Genomic DNA, 22,119 nt, shown 5'->3' with positions numbered 1-22,119 from the left:
CCACCCACCTGTCTCCTACTGTAATCTCCTCACTCATTGGCTCAGCTGCACTATCTGCTCACTGTTCTTGGACTGCATTTGGCACACTCCTTTCTTAAGGCCTTTCCACTGCTTTTGTTTCTGCCTGAAATGCCCTTCCCCCAGATATCTAGTTAGCTCCTTCCTCTTCGCCAAGGCTTTGTTCTAATTTCACCTTCTCAATGGGGCCGGCTCTAACCATCTCCTTTCAAGTTGCAACTGACCCTCCTCCCTTCCTCAACACTCCCAGTTCCCCTTACTTGGCTCTATTTTCTCTTTTCTTCACTGCACACATCACGTTCTACATACTATATAGAGGGTCAGCAAATGTTTTCTTGAAGGCCAGATAATAAGTATTTTAAGTCTGTGGGCCTAAAGTTCTGTCTTGCAACTACAGATGGTCCCCAACTTAACGAAATTTCGATTTACAATTTTTTTTGTTTACAATGGTGCGAAAGCAATGAGCCTTCAGTGCAAACTGTACTTGGAATTTTGAATTTTGATCTCTCCCAGACTAGCAGTAATGCAGCATGATTCTTTCTTGCGATGCTGGGAAGTGGCAGCGAGCCACAGCTCTCTGTCAGCCACGTGATCGTGCAGGTCAACAACCGATAGCTCACCGCCATTTGGTACCCATACAGCCATTGTTTTCCGCTCTCAGTATGCATTACGTGAACTCTTCGATACTTTATTAGAAAATGGGCTCTGTGTGAGATGACTTTGTCCAACTGTAGGCTAATGCAAGTGCTCCTAGCGTGTTTAAGGTGGGCTAGACTAAGCTAGGATGTTTGGCAGGTTTGGTGTATTGTATGCAGTTTTGACTTAGGGTATTTTCCACTTATAATGGGTTTATTGAGTGTAATCCCATTTTAAGTCAAGGGAGCGCTCTATTGAAGTCTGCCATTGTGGTGGCAAAGCAGCCATAGGTAATACATACGTGAACGGGCCCGGCTATGTTCTATTAACACTTTATTTACAAAAACAGACAGCAGGGGCACCTGGGTGACTCAGTGGGTTAAGGCCTCTGCCTTCGGCTCAGGTTAATATACCAGGGTCCTGGGATCAAGCCCCATATCAGGATCTCTGCTCAGCAGGGAGCCTGCTTCCCCCTCTCCCTCTGTCTGTCTCTGCCTACTTGTGGCCTCTGTCTGTCAAATAAAGAAATAAAATCTCAAAAAAAATTTTTTTAATTAAAAAAAAAAAAAAAAAACCAGACAGCTGGCCTGTAGGCTTTAAATTGTCAACCCCTATATTATATAACTTAGTTATCACATTTACGGATTGTTTGCCTCATTGCACTAGAATATAATCTTCATGAAGGCAGAAATCTGTCTTATTCACTAATATTTCTCAAGTGCCTGGAGCAGTGACTAAAGGGAATAGCAGGGTCTCAGTAAATTATTTGACAAACAGAAGTACAATCAGGGAACACATACTTGTAGATCAATTTTCAAATAACCTAAACCGGAATTAGATTCAAACTCGCAGACCATATTTGAGATAGACAAAGTCAAGTAAGTCTAACTTCGTAATGATGCCTTCCCCTTAACTATCCCTCTCATTAGTCAAGAGGGGTAAACTTTCAGCAGCCCCATTTGTTCCAAATGAAACTGTTCCCCTGGTCACAGTTATGTGAAGGGAGGGTCAGAACCTCTCCCAAGGTAGAACAATAAACCCTCCTTCCCCCTCACAAGGACTTACACTGAAAAACCCAGTCATCTCATGTGTCTGGAAATGTAACACGGAAATTTAAAACTATGGACACGTGGTAGAAATGTACTTCCCTGTCCCCTTGAAGTTGGGCTTATCTACGTGATGTGTTTAGAAAAATGAAAGAGGAATGGAAATGATGCAGATGAAAGATCTGGGTGAAAGCTACAAAAGCCAGTGTGCTTTTGAGCAAACGGTGATGGACGCTCACGTGCAGAAGAACGAAGGAGAACCTCAACTTCACATCATACACAAGAAATTAACTCAAAATGGATCCAAGATCTAAATACAAGAGCTCCAATTATAAAATGACTAGAAGAAAACATAAGAGTAAGTCTGTGTGACCTGGAATTAGGCAGTGGTTTCTTAGGACACCAAAATCAGAAGCAGCCCCCCACCAAAAAAAAGAGAGAGAGAAAAGAGAAAAGAAAAGCATGTCAAAGGACGCTATCAAAAAAGAAAGAAAGAAAAAAAAAGAAATAAATAAAGAAAGAAAGAAAAGACAACTCCTGGAATGGGAGAAAATACTTGCAAATCATATACAGGCAGAACTTGCAGATCCAGTTCCAAACCAAGCGATGTCAATAGGGCAAGTTAAAGGAGTTATTTGGTTTCCAGGGGATATAAAAGTTATGTTTACACTGTACTATAGTCTATTATGTGTACAACAGCATTATGTCTAAGAAAAGCAATGTACACACCTTAGTTAAAATATACTTGATTAAAAAATATATATATACTTGATTGCTAAAAATGCTAACCATCTTCTGAGCTTTCAGAGACATAATCTTGCTGATGGAGGGTATTGCCTCCATGTTGACAGGGTGGTGGCTGCTGATGGCTGGGGTGGCTGTGGCAGTTTCTTCAAATAAGACAACAGTGAAGTCTACCTCATGGGTTGACTCTTCCTCTCATGAAAAATTTCTCTGTAGCACGCAGTGCTGTTTGATAGCATTTTAGTCAGGTAAAACTTTTCAAAAATGGAAATAATCCTCGAAACTTGCTGTTGCCTTCCCAACTAAGTTTATGTAATATTCTCCATACTTTCTTGTCATTTTAACAATCTTCACAGACTCATCACCAGGAGTAGTTTCCATCTTAAGGAACCACTTTCTTTGGTCCTCCATAAGAAAAAATCCTCAACCATTATAATTTTATCATGGGGACAGGGAGAGCCTGGATGGCTGTTTGTTAGGCCTCCAACTCTTTTTTCTTTTTTTAAGATTTTATTTATTTATCAGAGAGAGAGAGAGCACAAGCAGGCAGAGAGGCAGGCAGAGGCAGAGAGAGAAGCAGGCTCCCTGCTGAGCAAGGAGCCCAATATGGGACTCGATCCCAGGACCCTAGGATCATGACCTGAACCAAAGGCAGGAACTTAACCAATTGAGCCACCCAGGTGTCCCAAGCCTCTGACTCTTAATTGCAACTCAGGTCCTCATCTCGGGGTAGTGAGGAGCCCTGCGTCAGGCTTATCTGCTGGGTGTGGAACCTGCTTGAGATTCTCTCTTTCCCTCTGCCACTTCACTGCCCCCCTCCATCTCTCTCTTTTTATTTGAGAGAGAGAGAGAGAGAAAGAGAAAGCATGTGCACGTGCATACATGAGGGGAGGGAGAGAGGGAGAAGCAGACTCCTTGCTGAGCAGGGAACCTGACTTGGGGCTCGATCCTAGGACCCCAGGATCCAACTGAGCCACCTAGGCACTCCTCCATCTCTCTCTCTTTAAAAAAAAAATTATCATGAAATTGCATCAATTCCATCACATCTTCAGGCCCCATTTCTAATTATTCAAGTCCCCTTGTTATTTCTACCATATCTGTGGTTAACTTCCTTTTCTGAAATCATGGGCCCCTCAAAGTCATCCATGAGAGTTGTTCACATTGATATTTTTATATCTTTCCATGAATTATGAACGCTCTTAATGGCATTCAGAAGGGTGACTCCTTCCTAAGTTTTCAATTTACTCTCCTAGATCCATCAGCAGAATCACTGTCTGTGGCACCTATAGCCTTTTTACAAAATATCTGTTTTAAATATAAGATTTGAAAGTCAAAACGATTCCTTCATCTATAGGCTACAGAGAGGATGCTGTATTAGTAGACAGGAAAACAATATTGAACTCATTGTCCCTCTCCATCAGAGCTCTTGGGTGACCAGGTAGACTGTTAACAAGCAGTAATATCTTGAAAGGAATCTTTTTTTCCTGAGCAGCAGGTCTCAACAGCGGGCTGACAATATTCAGTAAAGCATGTTGTGAACAGATGTGCTGCCACCCAGACTTTGTTGTTCCATTTACAGAGCACTGGCACGGTCGATTTAGCATAATTCTTAAGGGCCCTAGGGTTTTCAGAATAGTAAACGAGCATCGACTTCGATGTAAAGTCATCAGCTGCATTAGCCCCAATAAGAGAGTCAGTCTGTCCTCTGAAACTTTGAAGCCAGGCATTGACTTCTCCTCGCCAGCTATGAAAATCTTAGATGGCATCTTCTTCCAACAGAAGGCTGTTTGGTCTACACTGAAAATCTATGGTTTAGTGGAGCCACCTTTATGAATGATCTTAGCCAGACCTTCTGGAGAATTTGCGGCAGTTTCTACATCAGCACTTGCTGCTTCATTTTGCATTTTTCTGTCATGGAGACAGCTTCTTTCCTTCCACCTCCTTTTCTGTCATGGAGACAGCTTCTTTCCTTTGACCTCATGAATCAGCCTCTGCCAGCTTCCGACTTTCCTTCTGCAGCTCCCTAACCTCTCTCAGCTTCACAGAATTGAAGAGAGTTAAGGCCTTGCTCTGTATTAGGCTTTGGTGGAAGGGAACATTGAGGCTGGCTTGATCTTCAATCCAGACCACTAAAACCTTCTCCATCTCAGCAGCAGGGCTGTTTCAGTTTGTCATTTGTGTTTTTGCTGGAGAAGCACTTTTAATTTCCTTCAAGAACGTCTCCTCTGCCTTCACAACTTGGCTAACTGTTTGGCACAAGAGGCCTAGCTTCCAGCCTATCTCGGCTTTCAACATGCCTCCCTCACAAAGCTTAATCATTTCTAGCTTTTCACTTCAAGTAAGAGATGTGTGACTCTCCCTTTTATCTGAACACTTAGAGGCCTTTGTAAGGTTATTAATTGGCCTCATTTCAACATTATGGTGTAACAGGTAATAGGGAGGCCTGAGGAGAGAGAAAGAGATGGGGAGCGGCTGGTAGATGGAGCAGTCGGAGTATACGCAACATTTATTAAGTCTGTTATCTTAGGGGGGGATTGTGGTACCCCTAAATTTACAATAGTAACATTAAAGATTACTGATTATAGATCACCATGACAAACAATAAGAACGAAAAAGTTTGAAATACTGAGGCACCAAAATGTGACACAAAGACACAAAGTGAGCAAATAGTGTCAGAAAAATGGCATCGATAGATTTACTCAATGCAGTGTTGCTCAAACCTTCAATTAGTAAAAAAACAAAACAAAAAACCATAGTATCTGTGATGTACAATAAAGTGAAGCCCAACAAAACAAGGTCTAGCATCCAGGATAAATAAAGAACTCTTACCACTAAATAAAGAGGCAATGAAATTTAAAAATGAGTAAAGAATTGAGGCACCTGAACCCACAGACTCCATCTCTCTGCCTCCTTCATCATTAGGTGAAGCGAGATGCCTGAGCTCTAGCCAATGGAATGTGAACACATGATACACACCATCTCCTTCACACAATCCTCTGTGCCTCTGGCAGCTTGATGCTAAGTGACCTCAAAACCCATGCACTGAAGACACCAGAGCCACAAGACAAAGAACTTGGGTTGCTGAAGCACAACATGAAAAGTCACCCACTGGCAGGAATACCTGCTTTATGACAGATGTTAGCTTACCCTAACTCATCTAAGGGAGTAGAAGAAAGCATTTATACTAGGTTACCCATTGGTGGCGCTTACATCCTCCTCATTTGATCCTCCCTGCAGCTGAACATGGTAGTGAAATTGTCCCCATTCTACAGAGGGGTTAGGCAAATTTCAGAGGAGTTAAGTTGCTGAGGAAGAGGATCCCATGCCACTACCTAGCAAGTCCAGGCTCACATACAGTCTTCCTGATTCCCAGAGGCCAATCTTTTCCTACTGTATTACACTGAATGCTAAAGAGTCTTCCTTAAACTGGACATATTAGCACCTAATCTAAACCTCTGAACTAAGAAATAGCGTATAAAAAGATGAAAGAGATGGTAATCCTCCCTCAAGAAAACTGGGCCATCCCATTTATCTCTTTGTGCCTTCTGCTCAATCAAGAACATGGCATAAAGAGAGATCTTTTAAACCTGCAAAGGTTTTAAAAAATCTTACCAAGAAACAAAAAGTTAAGTGTATACCACACTACAATTAAAGACCGGCAAAACAGATGTTGTGTTGGTGTAGACCAACCACAGTAAGACTAATTTCATCAAGTGGAATTTACTTCAATAACATCTAACAATTCAATTGCATATTGTAGGTAAACAAGTTATGGCAATGTGAGAATATAAAATTCTGAGACTACCTGGAAACTTAAACATGCATCTAATAACACAGAGTATTATGTAATACTGAAGAATGAAAAAGAAAGCATGTTGACTTCAAGTTGGGATGATTTATTTGCACTTAAAAATACAACTTCTAAGATGACATCTGTTTTCAAAAATGTCTTAATGTTAAAAATATGCTATAGGAACTGTTGTCTTCATGTTGAGAATGTGGATGTCGTATCAGCATTAGCGTACAAATCATAGGTGATAACATTAACACAAAATCAGAGAGCAAATACTCATTGGGAACACAGTTTTTATATTAAAAATATCAGAAGTTCACAGTTTTCGTCTTTTTTCCCGACTTATATTGATAAAATGCTTTTGTAGCTACAATCTATTTCACTTTCTGGTGGCAGATCCAATGCCTATTTGATCAGCAGATGGATGCTACTAACACATTCTTCTTACATAGAACTCACACATCTTTAATTTCTAAAAATGTCTTGCTCTGTAAAACTGTGACCACTGGGAATGGGAAAGATAGGAAACTAAGTTCAAGTGTAAGGAGATGAGAAAGAGGGAGAGAAAATGTTGGCAATTTTTTACTAATGAAACATTGAATTATAAAGTACATATAGGTAGCTTTGATGATTCAACAAGAAACCACACACTGATTTACAAAGTCTGTGACCTCTATTTTTGTTTAATCCAAATGAAAGTGAAAAATACACATTTTCAAAGAATTTCAAAATCCACCTACACGGCAAGGAACGTTTAGGCAAGCAGATCACAAGATAGGTTTACTTTGTTTGTGTTTTAAGGCAAAGCAAAATTTCCTAAGTGAAATACCTACAAAATAAATTTGCTTTAGAAATAAATTTCAGTAATAAAATAATACTTCTCGCTTATTAAATATATATTTTACCTTTACATCTGATTTAGCAACTTGCATCAAAAATTCAAGAGTTCTATGAATATTTGCAAATAAATACTAAAAATACTAGCATATAAATGCCTCAGCTGGTATTCAGGTGTTTGGATGTCAACAGTTAGCAAAGGGAAGAAAAGAATATATAACCTACTTATAAAGTTTTCCCCTAAGACAACATGAGAATGTGACATACTGGTTCAGAATGAAGTTATTTTTCTAGACAGCACATATCAGTGGAATACATGTGTTCTTCTTTTCCAAATCAAAGTACCCAACAGTACTGTTTTCTTCAACCATTAAATCAATAGTCTAAGATTAACATTTACCATAAATCTCTCTTTTCATGTAAAGTATTTTCTTAAAAAACAAATCACTGTACAGAAAGCAACTGTCTACTATGAAGAATCAAATCATTTCAGATAAAAGGCAAAGTAATAAATGAATATTGTTTCAACTCATTTACTAACCTGGACACTTGGTTTCAACAAAGACAAGAAGGAATTAAAATGTCTGTATGATTTCCCAAGCAGGGAGTGTCATCCCTTCAAATTGAGGAAGACTTTCCAGCATTTCAAAAAAACAGAATTCCTTTAAAACTGAAATGACACACAATATTCTTAAACATTTCATTGTATCCAATTTCTCTGCTTATCAGTTTGGTTATACTGAGACCAACTTTTTTTTTCCTAAATAGTATCTAACAGACTACCTATAATTAAAACAAGTTTCCTAGAAAATATTAAGTAGCAATAAAACCAAAGCTCCCACTGGGATATGCCAGCATCCCTAACATTCACCACTTTAACTGTGTGTTTCTAAGAGCTACTGACTGGATTAACATACAAGGTGTATTGTGTATTAACATACAAGTTTTACTTTTTAAAGCTTAGCATTATACTTCAAAGAACCTTGAGATTTCCTATTAAGCAGCTGACCTGTAGGCATCTGTATGCATTCTTTATTAAATACAGTGAGGCGGCTGCTTGGATTTTTCCATGCACGGTCAGGTTACAGTATTACTGCCTGATACATTTATACACTGGACAGAATGGGGGTTAGACTTCCACCAAAGCCAGATCTACCCAGCCCTTTGGGATAAGTCAGGCCAAGAACCTGCTCAGCCTTCTGAATCTACTAACTAGTTCTTGTGTCATTTCTTTCTGCAGTTTTCAAGTCATAAACAGATTGGAATGGACTTCCATGCCATCAAAATCAGATAACAACTGCTCAACAGAGAAGGTATTCACTCTCATGATAAATTCAACAATCTGAAATAACTAAATATGACAGCAGATACAAAAAAGACAAAGCTATCAACAATGGCAAGTGGGAACAGGGTTTCAAACAAGCACTTTAAAACGTAAAGAAAAACATATAAATAACTGGTCTGCCGGAGCTGAGACAATCTGGAGAAAATACAGCACTCTTTCTGGAAGAACAGGATAAAACACTGTCTGTTTCATATTTATAAGTTATTTTCTATCTACCTACCTATCTGATATAGACCTGTCTATGGAGATTAAAAATATGTCAATTACATGAATACACATCACTCAAGTATATCATACATATTAAAAATATTAATAATAGGAGCGTCTGGGTGGCTCAGTGGGTTGAGCCGCTGCCTTCGGCTCAGGTCATGATCTCAGGGTCCTGGGACCGAGCCCCACATCGGGCTCTCTGCTCAGCAGGGATCCTGCTTCCTCCTCTCTCTGTGCCTGCCTCTCTGCCTGCTTGTCATCTCTCTCTGTCAAATAAATAAATAAAGTCTTAAAAAAAAAATTAATAATAGGAAGCAAAAGGCTTAAAGTATGTAACTTTAAATAAACTATCTGCCAAATTATAAGTGGGTAACTAGTGCCTAATATTCCTTAAATAGTCATATTGTTATAGCTGAGTCAATGCTGAAACACTGCACACCAAATTCTTCAGAATAATGTTAACCTTGAAAATATTATTTTAGGGGTGCCTGGGTAGCTCCGTCAGTTAAGCACCTGGCTCTTAATTTCAGCTCAGGTCTTAATCTCAGGATCACAAGTTCAAACCCCAAGTTGGGCCTCACGCTGGATGTGGAGCCTACTTTAAAAAAAAATATATATATATATATGTGTGTGTGTGTGTGTGTGTGTGTGTGTGTGTGTACGTATAATTTTAATCATAAAACCTACTAACATCTCAAAGGTGAGTGACTCTACAACTCTAGTAGTTTGTGCTGCTGCTTCTGAAAAAGCAAGGAACGTTTGTAAAATCAGATTAAAATAGTAATGTTAAAAATAAAGTCTCAGTCTAGTATTTAAGGAGCTCTGGGAGAGTGGAGAAAGACCAAAGATGACCTTGATCATCTGCAGAATAAAATGAAGAAATGAAAGTTTATGGGCACTTGAACAGAAAAAGCAAACCTCACAGACACATATTTGAACCAGAAGTGAAAATACAACTATATACAACAACATCAAGTAAAAGCCCAAACTCCAGGAAGCATGCTTTTGGGAGGTTTTTTCCTTTGAACAAAACTGCAGCACATATAAAAGAGCACTCCCTCACACTCGGCATCATTCCAACACATGCCACTAGCCATGTTTCAAGTGCTAGTGCCAAGTGGCCAGTGGTCACCACACCGGCAGAACAGGACTGAGGGGAAACAAAACCATCCAGAGGTTGGGAGCAGGGGGGAGGAGATAATTTCGCAAGACCCTTTCTAGGCCCTATGAATCACAAAATCTTAGGGCATCTAAACAATCACTGGAGTCTTCATTAACTCATTTTAACTAAGTGCTTTTGAATTTATAAGGATGGAGAGAATAGGAGAAAAATAGAAATATGTAAAAAGAAAAGTCAATGAATTAATCAGAGTAATTCCAAAATTTTTTTCCAGTTAGTCACAAAGACCTTTCCAATTATTCTTTTCAGTCACTTTAAAGGAAGGATGAGGGGTACCTGGGGGGCTCAGTGCGTTAAGATGCTGCCTTCTGGGGGCACCTGGGTGGCTCAGTGGGTTAAGCCGCTGCCTTTGGCTCGGGTCATGATCTCAGGGTCCTGGGATCAAGTCCCACATCGGGCTCTCTGCTCAGCAGGAAGCCTGCTTCCTCCTCTCTCTCTGCCTGCCTCTCTGCCTACTTGTGATATCTCTCTGTCAAATAAATAAATAAAATCTTAAAAAAAAAAAAAAAAGATGCTGCCTTCTGGCTGAGGTCATGATTCCAGGTTCCTGGGATTGAGCCCCTCATCGGGCTCCCTTCTCAGCAGAAAGCCTGCTTCTCCCTCTCCCTCTGTTGCCCAGATTGTGCCCTCACTCTCACTCTGTCAAATAAATAAGATCTCTTAAAAAAAAAAAAAAAAGTAAAATAAAGAAAGGATGAGAAATAGAAGCATAATGATCATAGGAACTATTAGGAACTATCAAAATGTAACTACATTTACAGTAGCTTCAAAAGAAACACTCAACTTGTCTTCAGAAGGGGTGAACCTTTATACACATTCCACTGATTTGAAGCCCTTATCAAAGACTCAGAAAGTGACCTCAAAGTTCAACTACAAGTTCCCAGCCCAGGTAGGAATGACAGTACCATAGCTCTGCTAACCTGCCTATTTTGCCAAAGAGATAGCTATACTCTTAGACGGCTTCAATGATTAAAAATCTTCCTTGACACTAATTTGAAATTCACCTCCCTATAGCTTCTACCCACTTGTTGAGGAAACAGAATCAGTGCTCTTCTTTTTCCTATGTGACTTGAGACCTTCTTATATCCAGGAGAAGCACAGAAACATTAAAATATATGTCCATATAGGAGTTGATGTAGTCAACCTTCCATTAATTATCAAGCAGAAGTCATGCCTTCTTTGTCACTGATCCTACAAAGCAGAACCTCTGCTTGAGTCTTAAAATTTATACAGCACTAATCAGAACCCCGGCTCTCTATTTAAAAAAAAGAAAGAAAGAAAGAAAGAAAAGAAAATTCTACCAAAAATGACACAAATTGCACAAACTGTCAGACACATTGGCAGCCCAAACCCATCACATATGCCCCTCAAAACATTAGATAAAATATTGTCACTTCAGCACTCATTCTTCACAAAGCACCCTGAATCCAAAGGAACTCCAAAAAAGCAGTATTAGATGATGCCACATGAAACTTATGCCACCAGGGTATCATGAACAGGGCTGGAAACAGAGAAATATTTGTAGTGTTAATGATCTTACAACAATTAAACACTGAAAGTCAATGGATGATTATCCATATTATCAGGTAATTACAAAGAGAACAGGACAATCAGAGAAAGACGATTATCATCTGGTTTCACTCACATGAGGAAGGTAAGAAACAGCACAGAAGATCAAAGGGGAAGAAATGAGAGACGGAGACAAACCATGAGAGACTCTTAACTACAGGAAAGAAACTGAGGGTTGCTGGAGGGGAGGTGGATGAGAGGGTGGGGTAACTGGGTGATGGGCAGTGGGTGTTACATGCAACTGATAAATTCTTGAACCACATATAAACTAATGATGTTCTCTATGTTGGTTAACTGAATTTAAATACAAAGAATAGGAAATAAAAAGAAAAACAAGATAAGAAAAAGTAAAGGAAAAAGTTTAATGAGACATAGGAATTTCTTTTATATTTGTTTAGTAACACAGAGTTAAAATAAAATTTAAAAAAATAATCACTATACCTCATATTGTTTTCAAATTATACCAGAAAGAGAAGTTTTGACTGACTTTCGCTCTGACCTGCAGCTTCTCACAAAAACAACATGGGTCTTTATATTTTGAAAAAGTAATGCTACCAAAGCTCTTCTAAGGCATTTTAAAACTATTTTTCAAGTTGTATACAAAATAATTATCAAACATATTTCCACTGGTGATTTAATAACGGTTCATTTTATTTCCTCTTGTCTGGACCTAAAATAAAGCTATGTAATTCATATGATTAGCATATAGTAAGAGCTCCCCCATGCTGTCTGAAGGGCTAGTTCTCTGACTTAGGTTGTATTAATCATCTCCCACTGGAAACATATCCTCAGTATTGGTCAAGAATTAGTACCTTAAAGAAAACAAGACCAAAATATCTGCCAGGTACAGACTCACAAAGCAGGGAATGAAGAGTAAGGAGTAAATTCATAATCTGGGTTATTGTTAGTGTCAAACACAAGAATAAGTTTAGAAGTGTTGGAATTTGTGCACTTCTGTCATTTTACATCAGAGACCACAACTCAGCCAGTATTTTTGTATTGGTATTGTAATCAGCACATAAAAACCATAATTATTACAGCACTCATATATTCACATAGCCTTTGACAGTTTACCAAAAGCTATCACAGGGATTATCTAACTGATCCGTCATAAGCACCAAGCGTTGTGTTGTCTCCTCCCCTGCCCCCCACCCTGGGGGGCGATGGGAGGGGAATGGAGTCGCAGAAATAATGGAGGATCTTACACCACATCAAGGAACTACTGACTAGCAGAGGTGGGCTCCAGACTTCCAATCTGGGGCTGTTCTGTTAAACTGCATAAGTTTCCGTGATAAGTTACTCTTCAAAATGGAATGAAATAGGACCACACCCTGCTTTATGGATCCAAGAATTATTTTTCCTCACCCTGGATGCAATCCTGTCATTAACTCCAACACATGGGAGAACTGGGAGTAGACAGGATTGTAGAATAAGACATGCACTTTGTGGTACCAGTTTGGGTTAAACAGTTTGACATTTTTGCTGACAATGCCTAATACACAGACTCAGAGTTACAAAACTGAAAGAGACCTTGAAAAGTCATCTGTTCTTTTTCCATTTCACAGATGAGGACAATATGCTGCTGCAAAGAGCAGGGGGCTCTCTAAAGGTCACCCCAGTAACTGCTATGAATTAGCAGAGCCAGGCTCTCCCCACATTCTTCCCTGATTGGGTTTCCCAGATAAAGGACGAAGCACGGTCCAGATATCTACAAGGAACCATCACAGTGCTAGATAGAGAGATTAGAAAATTAGATCTTACTCACCAACATCATGAGTATAAAAATTATTGATATTTTACATATTTAAAGCAGCAGGAATTTTGCTTCCTATAAAAAAAATAATCAACGTAGGTATTTTAGACTCTCATGGCTAAGGTTGAGGATAATTTCTAAAATAGGACTTTTTCTTCCCTTTAGACAGTTTGAGTTTTGTTTTTATAATAGACTTCAGTACATTAAAAAAAAAGTCGAGTTGCTCAAAAATGTCACCACCTTTAACTTACATGAGGAATTAAAAAAAAACCCAAAACCTAACATTTCACCGTCTTTCTAGATACGATCCTCTTCAACCCGTTAAGGACATCATCCTGTCCCTATTCACACCCACTACCTGTCTCTCTCAGGAGACTTCAAGTTATTTATTGTTAATCTATTTTGAATGTAGGTGATTTTTATTTCCCCTCTTAAATTTAAATAGTAGACAACAAAATATCTCTAACCAACAAATCTAAAAGTGGCTCAATTTATCAGCCATTTGTTACTTAAACATTAACTTCCACATTAAAAAAATAAATAATCTAATCAGACTTTGTTGTACCTGTGAGTCCTTTAAAAGACTTCTTCACTCTCCAATTTAAATCTAATATGAAATTCTTTTTGGAGAGGCAAAATATAAGAATTTTCTAGATAGTACTGAACATTGAACATTGTTTCACAAGAAAAAAAAAACATTTACGCAGACCAACCATAAACCACGTAGATGATAAAAAATATTGACAGTAAAACTCGTTTTTTGTCTCTCACTCACAAGACCAGTTTCCACTTTAATACAAGGTCTAATCTATAGCAAATGTTGGTGCTAATTGAGGGAAAACTCCATCCTTCATGTTCTGATCAATCAGAGGAAGTCGTTTTCCAGAGGTGAAGCGCTGCCTGAATTCGGAAGTGTAGCCTGGACTCCATGGAGTAATCTTTGTAGTTGTTTCTAAAGAAAATAACAATGAAATGGTAATGTCAAAAGTCTCTTTGTATCCAAGGGCAACACCACCACCTCCCCTTCTTCTCATCTTCATTCCTTATTTGCTTCCAAACGTGAATATGCACTAACAGCAGATCTTGTTAAAACCCAGATTCTGATCCTGTGAGTGAAGGAGGATGACAATATTCTATACTTCTAGCAGCTCCCTTGCAGGGATTTGAAAGTCATACTTTGAGTAGCAAGTTCCTATTTAATGACCAAGCCATTCACAAACACAGCCACAAGCTTATGAAGAGGGTTTCAACAAATTTTCGAAACTCTTCCTAAATAGTTGACTTCCTTTCCTAAACCAGGAATTTTAAAGCAGCTTCACATGAACATGATCAATCACCGCCCCCTCCACACAAAGAAATCATGCTGAAACCTCATGAAACAACTGCAACAAAGAAAGTAGGATCACGTGGTGACACCAAAATTACTTACTCCGATTCTAACAAGCAAATATCAATGGTTTGGCCAACAGTTGTGGGACAATGTCAGAAGGGGCCATAGATATCACAGATTAAAAATTTTACTTCGATCATCCATGTTCACTTCTGTCTACTAGAATTGTTAAGAAACAGCAGAATGGAATGGCTTTGACTTTGGGCTCCTGCGTTCACATGCTGCCTTGGCCCGTAGGTGAACTGTAACTCCTTTCTTTGCAAGGGCAATGCTTTCCTTCTACAGCTCTTCATCTTACAGAGGTCTAAGAGCTACTCACTGGTAACATTGACAAGGGTTATTATACACAATATGGGTTACCAAAGGTTGTAACTGAGTATTTTCCTAAATGCCTGGCCACTAATTTTCATGATTTTGCATAAGGGAAGGGGCAGACAACTGAACATCTTGAAATTATGGGAAGTCTGTTTATGGTGGCTTCATTAGCACTGGCTTGAGTTAGTGGTGACTTTTGACCACTGATGGTCTTCCATTTTAGTAGTGAATTACAGCCTTTTATTTTCGTCATTATAAACTCGTTTTATTGTACATTGCTGAGATAACATCAAGTAGGTCCAAACAATGAATACTGAAAACAACAGTAATGAGAGCCCCTAATTTTCCAATAGCTAGATCTGAAGGTACATACATGTCAGTTGAAATATGAGTCATTCTCACTCTGAACAGAATTAGCTCTAAAAGTGACTCACTGTGATATCACCCTTTAAAAAAATCAGCAGCAGCCGCCTCTCTCCAGTCCATGATACCCTGAAGTTTCTTTCCCATTACTAGGCTTTATTCACAGCAAAACATCCTGAAAAGTTGCATGAAGTAGCTGACTCCATTTTCCCCCCTCATGGGTCAAAGTCACTGAGGATCTTCATGCTGCCAAGTTCAGCAGCCATTTCTCTGGACACACCTTGTTTGACTTCTCTGTAGCTATCCTCACAAATGATCACTCTCTTCTCTTTGAAACTTTGTTCACTTTGCTTTCCTGGATGTCTTCCTAACTCGCTGGCTACTTCTTCTTAATCTCATTGTTTCATTCTAAAAGGATGGCATATCCCGGGGCGGCTGGGTGGCTCAGTGGGTTAAGCCGCTGCCTTTAGCTCAGGTCATGATCTCAGGGTCCTGGGATCGAGTCTCGCATTGGGCTCTCTACTCAGCGGGGAGCCTGCTTCCCTCTCGCTCTCTGCCTGCCTCTCTGCCTACTTGTGATCTCTCTCTGTCAAATAAATAAATAAAATCTTAAAAAAAAAAAAAAAAAGGATGGCATATCCCAAGGCTCTGGGCTGGACCTCTTTCTATTGCTATATTATTTTCCCAGAATCACTTCAAGTATTATGACTTTAAATACCACTGTCTCTGTGCAGGTGACTTCAAAATCTCTACATTCAGCCTTGATGTTCCCACTGAACCCCATGCTTGTATATTTAACTGAGAAGTCCCCATCTCCACATGGACACCCAACAAGCACCTCAAAATCCCATGGTCCTAAACAGAGTATGTTTTCTCCTTTCCTGGAACCTGCTCTTCTAAGTAAAACCCATTTCAGTGAAGAGCATCAGGAACTATCTAGTGGCTCAACTGCCCAGTTTAGAGGTTTCCTAGCTGTGACTTCAGCCAGGAATGCTCCCCACTCAGGCTTTTGGTGACTGATCATCTCAAGACTGGCTTTAAATATGCAAATCTCAACTACAATATCATCTCCTCATGGAAACCGTCCAGACTCAACCCAATCCCAAGGTAATACCCAAGGACTCTGTATCATATTAGAAATCTCAGAAAAGCATATACCATTGCTGGTTCTCCTACTTGTCAACTTATTCAACACCTCTCCCTAACTAAGCAAGAGGAAACGCTGCCTGTTTATGTATAGATGTCTGTCTAAGGCCTTTACTAGTGTCTGGCACATAATAAGTGCTCAGTGAATACTTGCTGATTTTGAGTAAATGAACAAACCAATGAATCACTAAGCTATTTATGGCTTAAAGCTATTATCTCATTCTTTCTCTACTGTAACAAGTATTCAGTGCAAACAGACCACAGTGAGCCATGATCACCAGAGAGCCATTGTCTAGCAGAAAATAAAAATGCTTCAGAATTACTACACTAGACAGAAAGAAAAGAGAGCTAGAGAAATACACAGAGGGCTTCTTCCAATCAGTGGCTCTTGAAGGAAATGAGAGATGTGGTTAAAGACACTAAGGGTCAGCAAATTATGACCCAAATAATGGCCAAGTCCAGAGACAACCATTTATTTACATATTGTCTTCTGTGGCTGCTTTCAGTACAATCAGAAGTTGTAATGAGACCTAATTCTTATAAAACTAGAAATACTTACTATCTGGCCCTTTATAGAAAACATCTGCCAACCCCAATGCAGAAAAGAACAGGTTAAAAATCTGGCTAGCGATGCCAGCAATCACAATACTTGTAAACAGGCACAGGGTGTCAGCCATTGAAAAGGTTGGAAATAGCACAACTAGAGCAAAAGTTAGGAGCATAACATTATTATTCATTTTTCATTCATGTTTTAACTTCTAAGTATATAAAATTACTGCTGTGGTTATACCAGTGTCGATGTTCCTGACTTCAGAGCAAGCAGGAAAAGCTGCCATTATCACTTACCTTGCAGTTTCTAGGGTCTTTATGGCCTTGTCAATTTCCCCTTGGCTTTTGTACAAAAAGGCCAACTCAAACAGAGTAAATGGCACTAGATAGTGGTCATACTTCAGTAGCTTTTCACTAAGAGTGAAAGGAAAACAATTAAGTCTTAACATAACAAGAAACAAATGATTCTTTTTCAAAGTATGTACTTTTTCCATTCTGCAGAAAACAGGTGCACCACTAAGCCTATCACGAGAGAGAACTGTCATTACAGAGCCAAGGGATCTAATAAATGATGGCAATAAATAGTTTGTTTTGAATATATTCCTCTTTTGTTTTATTCTTTAATCTAAATCCAGTCCTAAGCATTATTTACACCCCTTAGGAAGATGAATGCATGCAAGATCTTCAAAGATTAACCCTGGAAAGGACAAGGTCATCCTCGTAAAAAAAATGAATATGTTCAGAAAATGACTCCATTTAGAAATTAGAACACCATATTTCTTTATAATGTTAAGTCTTATAAGGCTAAAAAAAAAGTCCATAAATAAGTGGTCAACACTTCTGTTTTCAGCAATAGTATGAAATCTGACCATAAAATATCAAGAAGCAATAAAAAAAATATATATAAGTAATGCACTTCCAAATGCATAATTCAGCTCACAAGAATGTAGGAAAAACTCGCAAACTGAAAACAAAAGCAGAACTCTAAGGGTGTGGATGACGTGAAAGCAGCCCTGGGATCTGCTTCGACCTGAGTCAACCAGGGCTTTCTATCTCAGTGTCCATGCAGCGGAGGCCTTGAGTCCACAGAAGAGCAGAGCCTGAGACCTCCATATAAACCTGGGGCCATTCTCCATCAGGGGGAGGGCGGATTGGAAAAACCCACTCCCTGGCATAGGAGGAAGACAAGGGCAGTTGGCTCCTCAATCTGGGTCCAGGTTGGAAGGAAAAAAACACATTCTTTGGGAAATTAATAACCAATAGACCTGACCTCACATGAATTTGCATTTCAAATTTACAAATTTACATGGCCCAAAAGATCCAAGGACCTCTCAGCAATGCTATTAACACAAACCTGGCAGAAATAAAAGCAAAATCACTTTAGAGACTCTTCTTCCAGCCTAACCTCACAGATGTCTCAAGATAAGACCCCAAGGAAGGGGAGCTCATGGTCCAAAATCACAAAACACATGAGCAAACAATTCACTGTAGATTCAATAAATGTAACACGTAGCACAAATGGGTCATCCTTTTGATCCTTCCAGAAACACCAGTAAAACCAAACTCAATGGCTACTTCATTTTTTTTTAATCAATGGCTACTTCTTTAACATGTTTACTAACAACAGTAGATTACCTATTTGGGAAATAGACATGGTCCCTTTCCTCTTTATAAGAACACCAGTCCTCACCCGTCCTCTACATTCTCATCTAAGCTAGTGTCTAGGTTTTGTGGAACTTAGCATTCCCCTTAAACGCTATGTAGAAATGCATAAAGCCATCTTCTATTTGGGCTCTGAGTCTGCTCTCAAAGGACAATGAGAGAGCTACCGGATTCTCTTCCTGGTAACCCTGGGACACTTGCTGCGGGAGAGAACACGTCACTTTCTCACAGCAGTTCCCTGGGAACCACAGTTTGCGCTCAGCTCGGCCTCCTGTTTGTCTCTACCTTTGGATGACGTGATTGAAGCACAGCTCAGCTTGCAAGGGCCGCTGCAGGTTCTTCAGGCAACACCCTTTCAGCAGCTTTACCAGACACTCGTCATCCACAGAGTAGTCGCTCATGTCTAAAGCCAGGCAAACAGAAAGCACACACAAAAGGAAAATCACTTTAAAACATCCCAAGGAAGAGGGACAAAGAATAGCTATGAGGTTTTGGAGGGATCGCTGAGAAATAAGGGAAATATTTCTAGCATTTGTTAGGCTTCCCTTAAGAAAACACAATGAAAATATTTTAAATCAAAAGAAGAGGCGGCTTTCTACCTCCATACACCATTTGACTAAGGGCTGCCACTCTATCCACTTGAAAATCGTTCTTCAGGTGCTCAGGGCTCAGTCTCCGAGTTAGGTGGTCTTAGGTGTAAGAGTAGGAAATCTGAACTCTAAATAAAGTAAGAGCTGTATTAATTCTGTAAGAGGTAAAGCAGTGAGGAGCAAGAAGGCGGCCTCCCCCTGTGGTTCTGGCGTCTAACTGTGCTGGCTTCGCACCGGAGAGGATAACACGTCCATATGGAGAAGCAGATGGCTTCCTACCCATTAAAAATTCAGGAAGTAAGAATACCCTCTCCAGACCATTCTGTTTTACAACTTTTCAATTCTCCCAGGTTTTGTTCTTTTGGGGGGAAAAATTCTGTCATAAAATTAGACAAAATGGTTCCCCAAGTACATGCAAGGTACCTAAAATCCTCACAAACCTGCAAGTGCTTGAGGCTAACGGAAAGGGTTTTCTTTCAGCACGTTTTCCCTTTCAAAAATGACACTGCCTTCTACAGCCCAAGGCTATAGACTATTTAAGCAAAAGGAACCACACCCTGTGTGACATCAACCTAAAAAAGGTAGACATTTCCCATCTACCACTTTTGAATTTGGGTGCTTTCACAAGTGACTGAAACTAAGTCATTCCCAAGACAGACGGATAATTCATACATTTCAGGCTGTGACAATACAAGGTGTTGGGGTGGCGGGGGGGTGGGTAGTAAACCAGACCACTGAGGCCTGGGAGTCCTCATTTTCCATCAGATTCCCCTGCTTTTAGTACAAAACCTCAGAAATCACTCTTAACACATGCCGGTGTTTGCATTAATAAACTGCTTGTTTATGGGAGGTTAATGATGCCACTTAACCAACGGAAGGGGATCACTTTACTCTTAAGGGGCTAAAAACAGCTGATATTCACCTCTCACTTCCAAGCTCCGATAGCTCATTCACCAGGAAAAATCATGGACATCAACATCACGTTACCATTTTTCAGCCCTGCTGCCCCCCGCCCCAAATATATCTATGTTTCTAATCATGGATGTTCACTGAAAAATCTTTCCAGGCATAGAACCAAACCCTTAGGGTCCGTACTGGATGCTAGTTTTTAGTAACATTTTTGTGCATTCTATTGATTTCTATATCAGCATTTTATGACAATTTGTCTTACCATAAACTTCTGGTGCTCAATGAATGATGGTTTTGCTAAGGAACAGACATTAACTATGGAAAATTAAAGTACCAGTAAATCTGCACTTAGCTTTTATTTAGATCATGAGTTAAGAATATGAAAATGGGTCCGAAGACACCACCTTCCTCCAAACCTTAGCCAAATCATCATTTCCTCAGACCACAGAGTATTCTCTGTCAGATGATTATTTTCCCTTAAAATCTGAATTCTTTATCATGATTCTCAACCTCCTGGGTGAGTTCACAGATGAACATTTCAACACACAATTTCCATTTTACATTCCAAGAAAATTATACAACAATGCTGCCAAAGCACATTTTCATCACAAAAGATCTGTTTAACTTAATAAAACAGAGGGTAGGCTGAGGAAAAAGAAAGTTTGAAGCCCAAACTACAAAAATATCCACATTGAACTTCTTAGAAACTAGCTGCAATGCAACAAAGGAAAAATTAAAAAACAGATTTAGAAAGTGAAAAGCCATAAAGTAGCATTTTCCCTTTTATGTAACTCTGATTGCATTTGCTATAGAATTTCACAAAGCAAATTAACTGCAACGAAGAGTCAGAGAAGATCTATTGTACCAACTTCTGACTACATGTTGAGTTTAGTTAGATTTCAAATGAAACACTAACGGAATTAGTGACAGACACTGACTCCAGGCATATCACACCAAGTGTTCTTCTCTTATTAAACTATATCCTTCCCTTTGTATCCCTAAAGGCCCTTTCATAATCGCATTGTCAGAGTAGAACACCAACTGTATCTTCTACCTTCTTTTACTTTAGAGACACTTGCCAAGGGGAGAAGAAGGGAAAATACATTCAATTCCCGATACTAGGGGAAAGAGGGTAGAGGCTGGAACCACCTCGGGGTTACAACTTCATTTCATTTTTTCAGTTTTGGATTTTTTCCCCATTGCTCTGAAAGATAAGAGTTTAATTACTAAAAGGTCATTACTAAGGGGCGGGAGCGAGCAGAGATGGGGATCTGGTCATTTTTCTGCATAGAACAGACAGAACAATAGACAGAACAATGGACCTGGTAGAGATTATCATAAATTTTGCATACAAAATCTTCAGAAAACTTTTTTTTAAAGATTTTATTTATTTATTTGACAGACAGAGATCATAAGTCATCAGAGAGGCAGACAGGAAAAGAGAGGAGGAAGTAGGCTCCCTGCTGAGCAGACAGCCTGATGTGGGGCTCGATCCCAGGACCCCGCGATCATGACCTGAGCCGAAAGCAGAGGCTTTAACCCACTGAGCCCCCCAGGCGCCCCAGAAAACTTTTATTATTATTTTTTTTTAACCCAGAGGAAACACACACAAAAACAATTGTATGAAGTATAGTGCTTCTGTCTGTCTGAGCTTTCCCTGCCCCCACCCCTTAGATATCTCTAATCTGATCATCTCGATAGATCATTAAAAGAAGGAAGCAGATGGCTTCCTATCCATTAAAAATTCAGGAAGTAAGAATACTGTCTCCAGACCACTGGATAGAGCAGTCTGTTTTTTAAGCCTCTATTGCACTCTATATCCATAGTCTGATACATATATTACAACTTTACATTTTCCCCCCAACCAATAATGGGACAAAAAAAACTTCGAGGTAAAGGCTGAAGAGCCTGTTCAAATAGAGAACAATCCAGTGGTCCCCCAGGACTTCTTAATATACAAAGGCCCCACTCTCTGGTGGTGATAAACATTAGTCTACACTATAAAGGATAGACATCCAAATGTCAGAATTCATTCAACTGAACCAAAGCCCTTAGAGTTGTAGA

At 39.5% G+C, this 22,119-nt stretch overlaps 1 protein-coding gene across 1 annotated transcript in view; it reads right to left on the bottom strand.

Annotated features, from left to right (window-relative positions):
- Positions 1-6,319: 6,319 nt before the first annotated feature.
- TTC39B (tetratricopeptide repeat domain 39B) overlaps positions 6,320-22,119 on the bottom strand; it is a 131,963-nt gene continuing 116,163 nt past the window's right edge. The window contains 3 exon segments of the mRNA XM_059141122.1: positions 6,320-14,083; positions 17,192-17,308; positions 18,842-18,959. Of these exon segments, the coding sequence (XP_058997105.1) occupies positions 13,993-14,083; positions 17,192-17,308; positions 18,842-18,959 (326 nt within the window). The 3' untranslated portion in view covers positions 6,320-13,992.

The sequence above is a fragment of the Mustela lutreola genome, chromosome 12 (assembly GCF_030435805.1).
Source record: "Mustela lutreola isolate mMusLut2 chromosome 12, mMusLut2.pri, whole genome shotgun sequence".
Classification (NCBI taxonomy): domain Eukaryota; kingdom Metazoa; phylum Chordata; class Mammalia; order Carnivora; family Mustelidae; genus Mustela; species Mustela lutreola.
This window is presented reverse-complemented; position numbering and strand designations above follow the sequence as displayed.